This window comes from Prorops nasuta, unplaced genomic scaffold (genome assembly GCF_024137725.1).
Source record: "Prorops nasuta isolate Cenicafe-Biocafe unplaced genomic scaffold, Cenicafe_Pnas_1.2 PNAS00003, whole genome shotgun sequence".
NCBI lineage: Eukaryota > Metazoa > Arthropoda > Insecta > Hymenoptera > Bethylidae > Prorops > Prorops nasuta.
Genome location: NW_027116800.1, coordinates 2,726,678 through 2,744,483, shown reverse-complemented (window position 1 = coordinate 2,744,483; position 17,806 = coordinate 2,726,678). Strand labels below are relative to the sequence as shown.

The window sequence follows — 17,806 nt, the reverse complement described above, 5'->3', positions numbered from 1 at the left end:
AGCACGAAGATATACGACCTTCCTCTAGCTAGATTGAACAGATTTTTATTTTATCTTGCGAGCGGATGACACTCAAAAATTTATAAATTTATCTTTCTGAAAACGTTCGAAAGTTGATCCTGTTGACCGTATAGCACTCATGAGAAAGCTTATATCCGGGCCCTGTTACGCTCTTAAAACGAAATTCGTAAAGTATAAAATTACTAAAGTCCTGGAGCAAAAGGAGAGATATCCGATATATTAAACGGCTGGTTCAACGGAACCTGATTTCGCGACGTTCCATTTAAGCATGATTTGCGCTCCAATTTCATTTCCTTTTGGGCCCATCATCTGTATGCTGCACTATAGCTTTATACGTAGGTATATATCCGGAGCTATAAGCTTAAATGTGTAAATTCACGTGTGTATGTTCGATAAGGTATATATGCACATACGTAGGGCTTATACATGGCCGGTTACGAACGTGTGAGTAAGAACACACATATATATATATATATATATATATATTTTCAGAATGGTATACGGCTAAACGAGAGACCGTAGAGAAACCATCGAGTCCTCAAGGGAGACTGGAAGTAAAAGCAATTGCTCTCGGTACCAAGCAAACGCGTCTCATTTCAACTGCAGGTGCAGGCAGTGAGAAACTTGGACGATCCGAGAAAAGGTTATTATTCGTGCAAACCCATCGGAACAGCGTAGCGCGTAGAGTGTGATGAGGAAAATGAACGCGAGGAAGAGAACTGGGAAGGAGAAGTGAGTGAATGGTAAGAAAAGGTAGGAAGAAGCAAAGAAAGAAGGAAGCTAACAAGGAGAAACTTGGTAGCATTGTCAACCTCGTTGTCGACGTGGTTGTACATCATAAAGCAACCTATTCTTTCCCTTTCTTGCTCTTCGAACCGAAGCCACCAAGCGCTCGAATTTGAGATCCTTGAGAGCAAAATGTACGTGCCACGAGCAAAGTTAAAATCGAGCTGAAATGGTTTATGAAGATGCAACGGAAACGATATAAGCAAGGAGCTGACGTGCTGAAACGAAACTACGTGGATGTAGAATGGAGAAGAAGGGAGTATACATCAACCCCCCCCCCCCCCCCCTCGCATAAGTCTTACAAGGCTAGCCTATATGCCCTACAGTCGTCTAAATGAAGACATACTATAGCCACGACACATATATATTTCTTTATGTAAATATAGCAGTGAGTTCTCTGCTCTGTCAATTTCGAATTTTCCAATGCCCACACACTAGTTTACACTTACGTACAGTTGTCGTACTACGATCACCAAGGCTGCTTGATCGAAATATGCCTACATATATATACATATACAGCGACATTCAAATGAAATCCCTTTTGCTACTACAGTCCTTTGTTGCTTGCAACTTTAAGTGGACTAATTCGACGCTTTTAGCATTATCCCGGATGAAATTAGCGCTTGGAAAAATCTCTGACGATCAGGCCGAATGAAATGAGAAAAGGGAGAAGTTTTGGAAGAATAGAAGCTTATTCACCGTAAAATCCCGAAGATCTAGTTTTTGCGGCGAGAGCTGGCGAATGGGCTTGCAGGGGGAAAGCGATAGCCGATTAACTGTTCTGTTTTCTTTTTGTCTCGTACCACTGGCGGAAGGTAGAACGATGATCGAAAAACGTGTGAGTGGAATCAGTTTGGGATACGATGAGTGGAAGGGAGAAAGTAAGAGAGGATGTATGGGAGAAGGAGGGGTAAACAGGGTGACGTTTAAAAGTCCCATTAAAGTCAGCTATTGCTGTACTACGAAACTCTTTGAAGGAGGACAGCACGTGCACATAAGAGTGCATCTCGATAGGACGATCGAGTAGCTTGCAGGAGAAACTCGGACGACATCACCGTGCCCTGGGACAATGACTCGTAATTAAGATAAAGGTCATCCTTTCGAAGCAGGCAGCTGCCACAATGTTCCAAAGTTTCAGAGTGAGCCTTTTAGTCAACTTAGGGGTAAGCCGATCGTCCACCAGTCCCAATGTACGAATAAAGACTAAATACCAATAACATCAGCATTTTCCCCTGAGAAATTAAGTAAAATTAGTGACTTTAATGCCACGTTATAAATATAAATGATACTCTCACTGTGACGCGATTGCAACGAATATTCGACCTTCCGGGATGCACGAATTACTCGTAATTGATTCGCTAATTGAAAGTTGCTCAACAAGCATCGAACAGTTTTACGTGTATCTGAACCATTGTGGAATTTTTCCTTTCAATATTGCAGAAATATTACTTCATCGATTGGCAACTCCTATAAAACGGAAACAGCTTTACGAGCCAGCTCTGATGAAATCGTACGTTCGCTGCCGAAAGAGAAAATTAGCGGTTGTGAAAGAGCTAAATAAATAAAGCAAGAGGAACATTCGTTCATTTTTCAAAATAATACTTTTCGCGTTGTCCACAATGAAAGCGTTGATGGGAATTGTGGTGAGAATCAGGAGAATATATAGGGGAAGAGCAGAGAGAGAGAGAGAGAGGGAGACAAAGAGAGAGAACGAGAGGGGTATACAAGATTGATCGTTCCACTAGGCCACTTCATCAGCTGCAACTGAAATCGAGTTGAGATTAGAAAATGTGTGGATCCAGAGAGATTTAAAAGTATCTCGTACATGATATAGTGTGAAATAAAGTACAAGAATTCGATATGTTGACGTATATGCACGAGTGGACTGAGTGGATGGAAAATAGTAGAGGGAAAACGGGGGATGGCCGAAGAAAGAGAAGAATGAAAAGTAAAGAGGGATTGCATGAAAGGAGAAGAAGAAGTGCAGGTTGTGAAGTATGAACAAGGAAATCGGAAGAGGAAAAGCACTGGCAACTAGATAGAGACACGTGGCATTGGTTGCTTGGCGCGTGACTGAAATGCAGAAACCATTTGGCCTCTCCAGCTTCTAGTTCCAATCCCAGTGTCGCAGCTCGTTCAGTTAGTTCGACACGGAGGAAGGACGTTGTACGCATCGGAAAACTTCGTTGGAATCAAAGCGCGTAATTCTTGCCAATATAGAATCTTTACAGTAAACCATCCCCAACGCTCGAAATGCCACCACGAAATTCCATACGTACGAGGCTCTTCAATCTTTCACTCTACAGATCAATCGCTCAGAGAAGTTCGATCGGCTCCGATTAACTTCTTTACGATCAGATCGTGCGAATGACTTGGATCACCTACGCTTCATGGCTTATACCGCGATTTCCTCCAGTACGACATTATCTTCACCGACCGCCTACAATTCTTCTCCATTTCATTCGATCTCTTTTTATTTTTTCCCTTGACCCAAATCTCATCTCTGCCGTATCTCTAAATATGACCTGAAATATTGCGAGAGAGAGAGAGAGAGAGAGTCAGGAAAAAACAAAACGCAGCATGATCTTCGGTATCCGTGCTGCTTTCTGTATGCAGGAAGTGCGCCATAAGATTTCGAATAAATTTACCGACCAACCTGGCTACGGTCCAGAATCCATGACTTGCTGAATTTCTATTTATAGCCATTTTAAAATTTAATTGCACAGCCTGCAAACGAATTTTGCGGTAAGCCATGAATTATTTCAAGATATAGATATAGCATGATAGTCGATTAGAATATCGTCTGTTTCTCGTAGAATCAATGAAGGGAAAGGATGCTTATCGTTTTTATATGAATTCCCATTGGGGATTCGCGTGTCGATGTGTACACGAGTCATTGCAAATAACATCGGTCACCATAAATATCTGAAAGGGAAGATTTATTATCGGAAAAAACAAGGGGGTTACCTATAAGAAGGTATTAGGTGGGTTGAAAGACTGGAATGGACGTGAGTGGGCGTTGGCGACGCTCGGGCTACCACTGCGTGCCACTGGAACAGACTTCCAAGAAGACAAGCGTTTCGCTGCTTCATCTCCTCGCCCCTCACCCACGCTCTCTCTCTCTCTCTCTCTCTCTCTCTCTCTCTCTCTCTCTCTCTCTCTCTCTCTCTCTCTTGCTCTATTCTTTTCTTTCGCTCGCTCTTTCTCCCAAACCAGGAAAACCTCGTCCGCATTGGCTCCGACCTATTTCTTCCAATCCCTTCTATAGCGACTTCCATACCCCTCCATTTTCTCAGAGCTTTCACAAGTAAAAGTATTCTTCGAGAGTTGCAAAAAATCAGATAGGACGAGAAGAGCCACAGAAATAGTTGTCTAGCCTGTCCTTCCGAACGGAAATCAGACACCCCAATGGTTCGAAAATTTTTGCAACAAAGTCAGCGATAAGCATTCTATAATGGTGATAGTTATGACATTACAATAAGCGAATCGTTTAATTTTAAATTTATCATCTCCACGTGATACCGTAACTCTCGTAACTCGTTCATTCAATGCTCGAATCGTGTAATTCTGTCGTATTCATTCTTCAAAAATTCAACTGTCTTCGGCTTTGCCGAGAGAGACAACGGAGACGTGAGAAATGAAAGGGTGTATTTTACGAGAACAACTTTTTTATATTGACATCGGATAGAGATATACTTATTTTGTACGCAAATAGCAGCGAAGCTAGTCTGGCGCCAACGTGTCGCCTTTGGCGGCTTTGGTAAGCCCAGCCATCTTCCACTGTTTCATTCCTCTTTCTCCCTCGTATATTCGACGATCCTGGCTATCGAGTACGTAATTTACGAAAAGCAGCAACGCATTTACGTCGCCTGCTTGGCCGACTTATCGATTTCTTACTTTACATACGCAATGGTCGTAGGTCTCTCGGAAGTAATTGAAACTTCTCTCATTCCCAGAATGCAAAAGTGCGAGAATGCTCGAATGAATGGGAAGTGGTGCGAAGAAGCTAAGGAAAACGATTCTGTTTTAAACGAGATAGCGATTGTGAAATGAGAGAAGTAAAGCGGTCGAGAGAGAGAATGCAGCAGGGATACCTAACGAGCGGCTTACTAAAAACCACCAACGAAAGCAGCCTGGCAATAATTGGTATAAGCAAGCGTGAGGGGTATGAGGGTGAGAAAAACACAGATGGAAACTGGAACGTGGGAAAAGGGTGGAGGAGGCATTTAAAACGAGAGACGTTAAGGGTCAAAGGAATGAGTCAAGCATCGGGGTAATTACCTACCTTCCCTTGCGCGATAAACCGAATCACGGAATTTTCTGGGAAAGCGCCTATAAATTTCGTTATAATCCAAAATCTGGGCTATACCATTACTCCATTCCCACCAACAACAAATTTACTTGCTGTATATTTATTGGTGCAAATTAAAATTGATAAAAAATCATATTTCTTTGTAATTGCTTCACGTTTTATCAATTCTAAACTATAGCTTGACTTAAAGAAAATTGCAAACAAGATCGGAGAAGCTCGAGTAAATTTTTATAGATTGAATTCCCTCAAAATGTAATAATATGCAGTATTTCCTTGTAAATAACCCGATTTACAAATAGAGATTTTTAGGTGCAGCAGGTGGATTCTGATGGTTACATAGTATACAAATCAAACATAGCTTCAATATACGCGAATGAAATTTACAGATTCAGACAGCTCAACAATCACGATGACAATAAAGTGAAAAATTGCTATTTTTTCGTGCAATATTTTATTTATGTTATGTAGATACCTATATAGAAGAGTACTGAATTTTTTTTAAAGTGGATTGGGTGGCCCTTAAAATATATGTAGCGAAATATAGCTTTGTTGTAAAAAACGATATGCCGCCTTATTATTGTGGACAGTAAAGAAGTTTGACGACAATTTTCTCAATCTATAAAATTAATTTGATTTGGACGTTCCAAGACTAAATTTGAAAGTAATTAAAAGAAAATAACACGGATTTTGTCGTCCTTTCAGCCAGTATACGTAATCGAGAGTAATTCAGAGGGACCCGTGTACGTTAAATTCATTTGCGTACGCAGAGCACTTTGAAGAAAATTAAATCGAACTCACGCTACATTTTCTGAAAACTCCACTTAAGCTTGCTTTCTGTAATTAAATCGAGAGCAATATTAATAAGAAAGAGAAATGAATGTGCCACGAGCAAACAAGCAGAACAATTAATACAGGAATACTTTATCACGGAAAAATACTTTATTGTACACATTACTAATGAAATATCTTAACATTTAAAAACACAAAGGATAAACATTTTTCATCACAAAAATACTTCCTTTTAATAGCAACGATTTTTCACAATAATCTCGCGTATAATGAATGGTATAATCAGAGGCGTTCAGCATCTGAAAAAAATTCAAATTTTATCCAGGGATGATTTTAGAGAATAAAATATTAATTTACAAGAAGCTAAAAGAAAAATAGATAAGGTTTTGACATGGCTATTTATTATTGAAGAGGGTTATGTTCGACTAAATTTAACAAGATCGTTACACTAGGTACATTGCTGGTGCAATTCAGCTTGGTACGTCACGCTGGCTGGTAAAAGTAATTATGTACGTTTTATCCAAGCTTTATTCCGCATCGTGACCAAGCGTTAATAATATCTGATATTATAGTAGCGCAGCAATATAGCGGGCTAGCATTAATGTGCCTGCCTAGTGTAAATCGACGTTAATATTTTAATCGAGTCAGCTTAATCTTCAGGATTCATCCCTTCTTTCCTTATAAACTCTTTATACATAAACAAGCACTGTTTGCTCAGATCCACACTGGCCTTTGCCGCTCTTTCTTTCACAAATATAGGACAATGCGTTTAACGCACCAACTAATCGTGAAATATTTGTAGAAAATTATGAAAGCTTTTTAGTCCACGCGCGCGTTACGCTTATCTAGTACATTACTTGCTAGTCTTCCATCTTCTTTCTCGCCTGATAAAGGTGCCTACAATTCTGTCAGTATTGCTTGGCAGCTTTTTCTTAAGGTAGTCAGTCTATAGCTGCGTTTATAAATACCCTACTCTTATAATGTGATTTATTGCCCCTAAGCATCCTTGTCCCACGGTGCATGTTGATCCTTTCGCTCATTCTTCTTGCCCTCATCCACCTTATTATACTAGCCGTTTCTTCTGCACGCTCTTTACGAACGGCAATGAAGATCATTAGCATCGTCCATCAAGGTAATAATAAATGTATTCTTTTTATTCAAAAAAGTGTTACGTAAAAATGCTACAATAACTCTGTGAAATAAAGATCCGAGGGTTCAAGGCTGGATATGTTTTAAGCGCTTAGCGGAGTCAGAGTGGGATTCTGGTCAGTGAATTTTGAAACTGAGGCCATTTAAAATCTATAGGAAGATTATAAGAGAGCTATTCCAGTATCCACGTGCCCGTTGGGCATAATTGCAGCACTCCCATCGAGTTTATTATATCCCTTTGAGGATCTTAACGAGCACCCTCGAGCTACGGCAAGATCTGTCGAGGCTCATCGATGTTCCTTCGACAGGATCACTGACATCCGTTCATTAGTGACATACACGCCGAAAAAATTCTACCAACTCGTATCTTCGACTTATCGAAATACTCTCGTATTTCTTTTTCCCCTTTAAATCAAGTTGGCTCTCGCTATATCCATAGCAGCAGCGCGCGTTTATATAGCGACAGGAGTCTCAGTCCCGTTGCTCGAGCTCCACGAGCGCCTGCGGATGGAGGGGTGTTGAAACTTCAATCGTTGAAAAGTAAAGGAAAGGCGCGAGATTAAAAAGAGAGGACAGGAATGAAATAAGAGAGGAAGAAGAAAGAGAGGTAGAGGATAGACGACTGCAAGAAGGCCTCGATTTTCTTGATTTTCCTAGCACGAGCAGAAGCAGATGTAATTTACCTCGGCACCGGGGCGAAGGAGATTAAACTGTAAAAAACGTACGGACAGTTTAATCATAATAATTCTAATTACTACGGGACAAAGTGTGCGGAATTCTGAAAATATCTGTGTGTGTGTGTGTGTGTGTGTGTGCGCGCGCGAGAGGGAGGGAGAGTGAGGGGTAGAGGAGGTAAGGGTGTATATATAGAGGCAAGTAGAAAACAGTACGTAGAAAAGAACGGTAGGGTCGAGCGTAACGTCGTTTGCTCTCTCGCTAGCCATACGAAGCCGTGGAAGTGTAAGTATACGAGAATGCCAGCACGTGCCGCTCATCTAATGCACTTGCCGCTACTCAGCTGTGCGGGTTATTGCTTGCAATGAACGTAAAAAAGCAAACCCAACCATGTCACGGTATGAATATTGGAACCAAGCTGCCAATTTACGCCTACCAAAAGCTAAAACACTTTTTCTTTAAATGATATATTTTATATATGGAATTCTAGGAGTAGATATACATATATACTCCATCTCCTCCGACATTGCAAACTCTCTTGACAAAACTGCGGTGGTAAACTGGCCGATTAATTATAATGGTTTCACGAAGCTCTGTTATTAGCCCGCCACGACTCGGTTTCGTGAACACGTCGTGGTTTTCACATTGGATCCAGAGCACGTCATCTCGAACTAAATAAGCTTCAAGCTACGAGCTACCTGTCTACCGAGTCGGCCTGCTAGCGAACTCTTGTTTCCTAAACTAGAACTTCGCCAGGATTCTCGCCAAGCTGATATTTAAATGCTAAGCAGACTCACGATCGACCCTTTGCATCCCCCATCCAAGAGAGTAATCACGGAATACATTTGGACAGTGGTTCTCTTATCTCGTCAACTCCGGAAAACTTCCTTAATGCTTTGTATGCATTCTAAAACACGTCCAAATTGAATTCTTCATGGGATTCTTCTTTATTGAACTTGCTCATTTCCTATATATGATATTCCTTATTCCATAAAATAGCGCGATTCACTAAGTTTTATGACATCAATAAACGCGTGGATACGATCGATAAACCATCTCAATCTTTTAAGAGCGTTTTTTTCTCATAAAGTTAAGAGCGTTAGAAGGTTTTTTGGAGTTCATGCTTATCTTGGTTATACTTTTTACCAACTAATATATTATGAGTCGACAATGCATCTGGTGCGCATTCTTCACAGATACTGAGGTAATAGAACATATATCAAGTATCTTTTTAACGATACACAAAGTTTGTATAGCACTTTTTATGTAGAATATATATATATATATATATATATATATATGATTTATAGACTAGTGAAATATATTCTATACCGTATACAAATATTTTAGCCGATCACCCTCCCCCCCTCTCCCCCTCTACTTCTAAACGTATTACTTTGTAAACGCCTTATCTTCGAAATCCAATTTGGCCAAATGCTCGGCCAGGCGGCTAAACTGGAAGTTTCAAGGATCTGAATAGTCCCGATCATCGCATCGAAGGACTCCACTACGTCTATGCGTGTTTCTACAAGCATCCAACTTCGACTTTCTCAGCTTGATAAGAGAACCGAGAAATTGCACATCGAACTGATGGATAACAAGTAGTTCCCACAATATTTCGTAAGGTATCTATACCTACAAACACCCGACCAGTCAAGATCATTTCGTTGTTACCACTTGTTCATCATTAAAAACTTTAATTATACGCCAGTCTATATTTATCAATCACTTTATTTTATAAACAAAAAAGAAGGAAATGCTTCTCTATATCGCTCATTGTACTACATATTACTTAATATAAGAAATATTAGAATATCGATCGGTATAGCTATAGTTGGTACAATGTGTGTCAAAATGTAGCGTTGTGTATATATATAGATACCGTCTATAATACGATGTATCGGATGGATCAGCATAACGTTATATTGACGCATATTTAGTATAACCAATATGCCTTGTATAAGTGAGGGAAAATTACAAGCTACCTACGAGTTAAACATACGTAATCGAGATGCCTGTATTAGCATATTTTTGCCCTCATTCAATTTGCATTATAGTTATTTCTTTGTTTAACATAGAGTCGAAGCCAGGAGAATCTAATAATAATTTATACGTTTTAAACGAAGATTGAATTTTCTCTCTTTATATAATCAGATGGTTATCATTGGTGATAAAAGTTACACGTGATAATTTAATTAGCGAGAGTTTCTGGGGAAGAGCGGGGAGAACTGAGTTCAATCTCTCCACTAGCTGTCTGATAAATGAATCCAGTGTGTAATACTGTAGAAGAATTCCAGAGGAAGAGTTGGCGAGTTCTGGTTCACTACTGTAAGCTGATATTCGTGTGATTTGGTAAGTTTGGAGGACATTGCGCTATAGTCGTTGGCCGTCGCGGTCGACGAGTTTATTCGGGGATCGAATCGATCGGAGAAGTCGTGAACTCTCGTGGGCGATAATAGCAGCCCGTTGCGGCTATGGTGGTCGGTGCTCGACATGTTGGTTAACCCAACAGAGAGATCGTGGTCGGTGACTCAACGAAGCGTGGCTGAGATGAATTAAGTTTTCTCAATATTTTTGTTTTGACTATATCCTTATCGTGTCTCGAGTCTCGAGGATGGTTTATGGCTCGTCCGTCAGGAAGAAATTTCTTCGCTCAATTCAGGACAATAATGAACTTAATGGCCAACTACTGAAATACTCACCACTTTATTCAAATTATATCCATGCAAGTAACGCCGAGTAAGTATATAATCATTGAAATATAAAGTCCTTATAAACAGGTATTATATAATGATTTACATCACTGCTATATGTTATTAGAAAGTTAAACATCTTCGTACATAAATCACTTGTAGTTATGATTTATCTACCACTCTTTCCAACATCTACATAGCTTTTTAATGAGTTAAGTCACGAGCAATAAGGAGTGTCTTTTGTGACTGATTACTTAATCTTTGTCACAAAGTACCAATTTTCTTTAAAAAATAGTGTAACTTTTAATAAGCTGTGTAGCGTGTCTAAAAATTGTAGATTATTTTTCCAAGGCACGGCCATTGGATTTTTTTAAGCAAACAAAAAGGGTTGGGAGAGGTAAGAAAAAGGGAAGATTTTGTTAGAGTTAACACGGAAAGTGAGCCGAGGAAAGGATGCCGCGAGCGAATGAACAAATTTTCAAGCGACGTTATGCAAAGTTCATTAAAAGCAACCTCTCGGACCAGTGGCATGATTTCATGATAACGTGGTTTTCACCGGACTAGTATCATTTCTAGAGCCGAAAGAGTACAGTTTTAACCAAAACATTAAAGTTGGCCAACTTTACGTCTCTCTCTCTCTCTATTTTCTCGTCCATTCTATTTACTCTCGGCAAGCTCTATCAACTATCTTTCTTTTCTAGTCCATTCTCATTGTCGGTTCTCTCCTGGTTTCTTAGACCTATAGTCCTTAGCGATGGCTAAAAAGTTTCAGCAGCTCCATCTATTTAGATCCTACGGCAGGTAAAGCCTTCTGTTCATTCTCCTCTCCAAATGTCTTTGCAATCCCTTTTCTACAGTTTTGTTGGTGCACTTGAACGTACCAGGTTTACCAGTAGCACGCAAGCTAAACCATCCTCTCACCATTGGCAGTAGTAGAGTCCATCGAATACTCGACGCTAACGCCATTGTAACTATCGATGGAAGAGGTAGCATCGAGAACGATCCTTTCTACAAGGGCTGGCTACAGATATACGAGATAAAGGGTAAAGCGACTTTAGCAAATCTTTTAGCGTGATCGATGTACAAACCGAGGAAGCGAATAGGTCTAAAGATTTCCGCCCAGATAAACTGTTGACCGAAGATTTATTATCCTGAAAGGTCGTCTGATGTCTTACTACCAATCGTTAATACCTACTGGATAAGTGATACTATCGATTCTCCTGATCAGTTTCGGTAAAGAATTTTCCTTGGAATAATTTTTTAATTTAAGCCCCAATTAAATTATATGAAAAGTCGATAGACGTCGACGAGTATCATTATTGATGAGTGCCCACAGATATGACGGAAGGTTATTCCTTAATTAGTAATTTGTATGTACCAAACGCTTTTATACAGCAACTTTGTCGTTATAGTGTTAATTTACTGTCCTATGAAACACCAAAGTCATTCAGGAAGGAGCGTTATTATTAGATGACGCCGATAATATCAGCGCAGAGAATTTCCACTAACGCCCGTTTGAGCCATGTTTATGCGGGCAAGGCTTTACGGAAAGTGGGCCAGTGAGGCACATGCGAAAATGGAAAGAGTGCAATTTGAAGCTTATGAAAAGCATGTCAGCTAAGTTAGAGAACAATAATTTTTCATAAGTCCGTAAATTTTTCTCCCGTAAAGTACTGCAAGTTATTATTCGGGTGTACGTGCGTGCACTGTTATAGCATACAATGGAGCACACAACATTAATAATAATAGAATAGAGAGCGCAAAAAGGTATACAAAATTACTTTGTGAAACGCAGGCGAAAAAAGGGGAGATAAGTGGTGGAGCCCATGAAATATTGTGAAGGCATCAACGGTGAAGAAATCTAAAGTAGGGCGAAAAAAAGTAAAAAAAAATATAAGGACATATCCGAGGCTTATTCAAGAATGAAGCAGAACAAAAGGTTAGTTTGACGCAAGAGACAGGCTACATTGTAAATGGAAGGGTGCGCGTCTCTGTGAGGATTTCCAGAAAAGTCTGGAATATCGCCGCAGTGTAAAGACATTGTAAAAGGCGTATGTTCGCGAAGCACACTATTGTACAAATGCATTTCTCTTTCTCTCTAAGACTATATACAAGAAATTCAATGTTTTTCTCTTGTTTTTCTGTTTGTACTAAGGTTTACTTATAATTTAGGAAAGTAACAAACTATTACTATTGCGGATATCCCACACGAGAGATTTAAAAATTTATAGGGATATGGAGTTGAGTCTAAGCTACGTCTGGAGATATATGTATGCTATTTTAGATGATCGATCGAACACAAAATTGTGGTATTGAACGTAAAAGAATAAAAATCAACGGGAGAGTAAGTGTATGAAAGGTCGGGTAAGACGGCATGTAAAATTCCAGAGATGTAAATACGATGGATATATATATATATATATATACGCACGAGAGACGGTTTGGCAATGGCTAGCCAGGAATCGGTAGAGCAATTGCTGTGTTAGTGGAACAGTGTAGTGCTGTAGAATATGGGATGGCGTGTAGAGACAAATAAATTTGAACGGCAAGGGAGCCGTCTCAAGCTCCTTCGCTTTCACCCTCTCTCCCTCTCTCTCTCTCTCTCTCGCTCTTTCTCCTAACAAGATGAAAAGCTTGCTCTCCTTTGCACGTTCGTACCATTTCCACGAAGGTTTCGAATATTTTTCATAGAATTAATAGCACGTGAAGCTACATAACCTCGTGAAACTTATACTAAACAACAACGCTTGCAATATTTTCATTCAAATGTTATTTCACACTTTCATTCTCTAGCTTTTAATAATAGCTTTATCAGTAGGTCCGCAAAATTGATGGTACGTTAATCGGCAAACGGAAACAAACCGGTTTTAACTGAATATTTTTCTAGGCAGATCCGAAATTACATGCCGCAGAACATTTCGTATTCATACTATACGCGTATGAACGAAAAACATATAGTCGGTAGAAGTTTCCGTAGCTGCAATGCGGCTAAAAATTATTCGAATTCCGCGGAAGCTTTATCAGTGGAGGGTAAAGGAGGGAAGAGAGGGTACGGGAAGATTCCATTAACAAAAGTAGAAGAATTCAAGATTATAAACAATGAGCGCGCGGTTTTAAAGAGATCAAAAATCAATGGGATATATGGCATAGGAAGGAGACAATGAAAAGGGATAAAGGTGACCGAGGATGTACAAGGATTGTGAAAGACGTGACTTGGGTACAACAAGAACACCGTCGTTATATTAGCTGGATTCGCATTTGCTATGACTCAGATCCTCGGCACCCTCGTTAAAAGGGTTAACTATGGCATTTAATTTGAACAGGCCGTCCACTAGAACTCACAATAAACGATCCTCAAAGATTACTCTATTTCTTGCTAGGTTAGAAAAATTAAGCCGATGAAAGATAATCATTTGGCAGCTTGCAATTCTGCAGATTTTTACCGAGTAATCTCTTTCGTATAAGCCCAGGACCGTCCCTTTGAAATCGCCTATAACACTCGGCACAAGCGACTACTTCTCACTTACTTTAACACTAACGCAGCAGAGAACAAAGCGAGAGAGGGAAAACAAGCTTCCGCGATTCTTTGTTTCATTCAATTAATTTCCCATCTACCCGCTTAATTATAGTTTAATTAAAATCCCTCACCCACGCGCCCGTGGGAAAGTTTGAGAAGTTAATCCCTGCAGACTGGGCGATACTTTCATATTACTGAGCTGGCCGCCTGTCGTACTCACCAAAATAAAACGAATTAATTATATTATGGTACCGCGACTACTCTGCATACTTTTATTCGAAAATGCTGCTCATTCGCGCACCAACGATTCCGATCTTGCGCCCCGTTTCCTTTGCTAAGAACAAAAGGCCTATTAAATTTTTGTTCGAATGAATGCGTGCTGAACTATTCAAGACTAAAGCCTTCCCAGGTGCGAACAAAGCTTGGATCGTTATTAAGTGGAATTCCAGCTCGAAATAGCGAAAAGAGTGTAATAAGTTAGGTTTTCCTTTGTTTTTTTTTCAGATGAGTGCAAGGCGCGGAGCGAGGAATGCGTCGCGGCGCAACGGCAGAAGATAAAGAAGCGCCGGACGCGGGACGCCGGGCAGTCATGTGCAGTGACATGTGGCTCCACCGGCTCCTGATGGTGTGCTGTTATTTTACTCTACTCTCTGCAACGGATTCTCGCACAGGTACGTAGAGCAAAACTTCATCTAGATAGAATAAAAGTAAAAAATGGTCTCCTTTCATCAATTTAATACCTACGGTACCTAATAGAATTGCTCAGGATTATATGAATTCTCTTGAATTACGTAATATAGGATAGGACAAATCTCACTAATTTCCAGGAAAAAGTTACTCCGTGAAAAGTTGAAGCCTAGTTAGCCTACTTAGCATGAGGGTGCGGGCTTTTGCTACATTTACTATTTCTGGCAACGTGCTCTTAGATTTTGCCATTCAAAGTAAAATCAGTTATAACACTGACGACCATGAAGATTGTATCTGTAGCAGCTAACATGCTTCCTCGTCTAAGCCTTGCACGAAATGTATTCTCTAGCACTTCCAGCTGTTCGTTGCGTGACGCAACTGATTAAACGAAAATCTCCAGAGTACAATTACAGACTACTACTAAAATTGAGCATTTCTTTATCATGTGTATGTGTGTGTGTGTGTGTGTGTAATCACATTCACCTTAAAACTGTGAACAATAGACAGTTTCACTTACACTACTATTAATTTCATTTCATTTTCGATATTCAGGTATTGGGTCAGTCTTGCTTATCGTATATAAATTTACTTTGTATAACGTGAATATTTATTGATTGTTAATACTGCATTAATGCTTATGCAATGCGTATAACGCGTTAACTTTGATTTTCAGGCTGTACGGCTGTAACTGGTAAACAGTAAATAATTAATGCTCATATAAATCACTGCCAAGTTGTGGAAAATAACGGTTTATTAATGTCGATATGCGTAAATACACACTGATAACCAATTAGTTTTTAACTGTGATTAATTTTAGATTCACAAACCAATGTACGCAAATAATTAGCACAATCGAATTCATAGAAAAGAGATATTAAATCAAACCTGTTTTCGCGATAAAACTTGTTTCGGCACTTCCATTGGCACAATTATAATTAAATACTTAAAATTATTTTAGCTAAATGAAGTTTAATCAAATAAATGGAGCTAACTGTTAACGAAACCGATGGGAGATATGATGAGAATGTATTGTTAATCGCGCGGATTTTCCGAAAAGTCATCCATGAAATAGCAAATGCAGCGCATAATCCTGCTGTGAAATGACCAAGCTCAATATTTTCATTGCATTTGGTAAGCCATCATTATTCGATTATAATCATTTAATAAATCCCATCGTCCACATCGAATATAATTGGTTATTAAAATACTTTCGTAGCAGTTTAAGATTAATTTCCCAGTAAAATAGGAGATTATCTCTCAAAGCTATTATTTTATATAAATTATGTATAGGCATTCCAAAGCGTTATAACTATTAATGATATGTATTTGTCGTGATTATAGCTATAGTATAAACGGTGTTAATGATTGTGCAGCAGCGCTGGCGAATACAGCTTACACAACGTTTATCAAAACGAACCCCACCATCTCATGGCTGTGATCCGCTCACGAAGCGGGGACTACCATCCAGATTACCTTATCTCTCGATAGGGTTGTCACCAGCCTCGCTTACGGAAATACACTAAACGATCCTCTGTTTCCGTTTCCACTTTTAGATACGGCTCTATCGACATCTGCGGTTAACTTCATTTTTCCATCATGACTCACACCACGCCATGCTTCGATTATAATAAAGACAATTGCATTTAAAACTTACAAGTACAAGCATGCCACTCACAAATGCTTTCATTTTTTATAACAACTCTAAACTTCTATTTCTATCATTAATATAACAATTTATTCCAAGTCGAAACGTCTAAATAGAAAATCTGACTAGTATACCAATAAAATTTGTCAGCATGGGAATAGTAATTATAAAAGACATCTTTTAATGAAACAAAGCCATGCTATATTTCAAATGAATGAATAATGGGAAAATAATGAGAAACTACACCAGGGCGTCACAGAAATCGTCCGTTATATGTGAAGAGGAAAATCCGAAATGCAGCTCATCCATAACAAAAATTTCATGCACGGAATGATGACAAAGGTTAATTAAAATATAAACGTATTTTTTTTCACCAACGAGGTGAAAAGTAAAAACTAATATAGTGAATACGTTAAGGCCTTTGTGAACGTCTGGCTGTAGTAGCATGTATATTATATTTCGTGCCCCGTCAGTCCCGTCACTGTACGTGGTGTTGAAATTTTGGTGGATAGCAGCTTCCGCTTATAGGATCTTGCATTGTCAAAGCAGAGGTAAGCATAGAACTAAATTCAGCTTCCTGAGAAATGTTGGCAATCTGTATCGAATGCTTCTTGCTTACCCCTTTTTAACGTTAGAGCAGCTTTGCGTGGCAGTGACTCGGTGAAATTTCTTGCACTTCGTGTTGCAGTGGCTATGTCTTCTCGCATGAGCGCATTGGTTCGCAAGTCGGGTGTAAATAATGCTGAACGAAGGACCGTAATTTGAGGCTTCTGAATTTAATGGATGAAATGGCAAATGGCGCAATTGGTCGAGACAGTATAGATATAGTCCTAAGTACCCGTATTCTCTATTTATAATATATCTTCTCTTCTTAACCGGTTTTACAAATCTACAGCACTCAAGCACAGGATTAATTCGTAAAGAATACTGTGCTACTTCAATTACTGTACATTTTAAAAATGCAATCAATTACGAGTCAGAAAAGTAGTTTTTACATTTTATGAAATATTAAGTTTTAATTACTAATGTATGCGCATTATGCAACGACAAAGACCTCTGCGACTATGTAAATTTGAGAAAAAAAGAACTCGTAGTTGGACAACAGAATAAAGCTCATTAACTTATACCTTCATGACAAAGAATATACAGTATAGTTTTATGCAAAGATTATTTATCACTTCTTTCATATACACAAAAACTATAACTATTCAGACGATAATTAACACTTTAATATAGTAAATAAATATATAAATAGGGTATTATAAAGAAAACGATATTTTAATACAATCTTTAACTTAGCTCACTACATCTTTTGTCCAAAATAGTGTATACAGATCTAATAAAATCAAATTATAATACATTAGCGAAATTAATTCAAAGAAAATCCAATCTCGGACGTATCAATAAATAGTACCTTCAAATTTCCACATTCCAACTAATCAGTAAATATTATATCTAGTAATATTATTAAATTGAGCTCCAATTTCTTGGTTAGTAAATTTACGCTTTCAAATTTTACTTGCAAAGGGCTT

At 38.9% G+C, this 17,806-nt stretch overlaps 1 protein-coding gene across 3 annotated transcripts in view; it reads left to right on the top strand.

Moving 5' to 3' along the window:
• LOC136785705 (zwei Ig domain protein zig-8-like) overlaps positions 1-17,806 on the top strand; it is a 106,031-nt gene that overhangs the window by 69,401 nt on the left and 18,824 nt on the right. For all 3 annotated transcript variants that reach the window (XM_066746929.1, XM_066746930.1, XM_066746928.1), the window contains one exon: positions 14,447-14,613. In XM_066746929.1, the coding sequence (XP_066603026.1) occupies positions 14,472-14,613 (142 nt within the window). In that variant the 5' untranslated portion in view covers positions 14,447-14,471. The remainder of the gene's footprint in view (positions 1-14,446; positions 14,614-17,806) is intronic.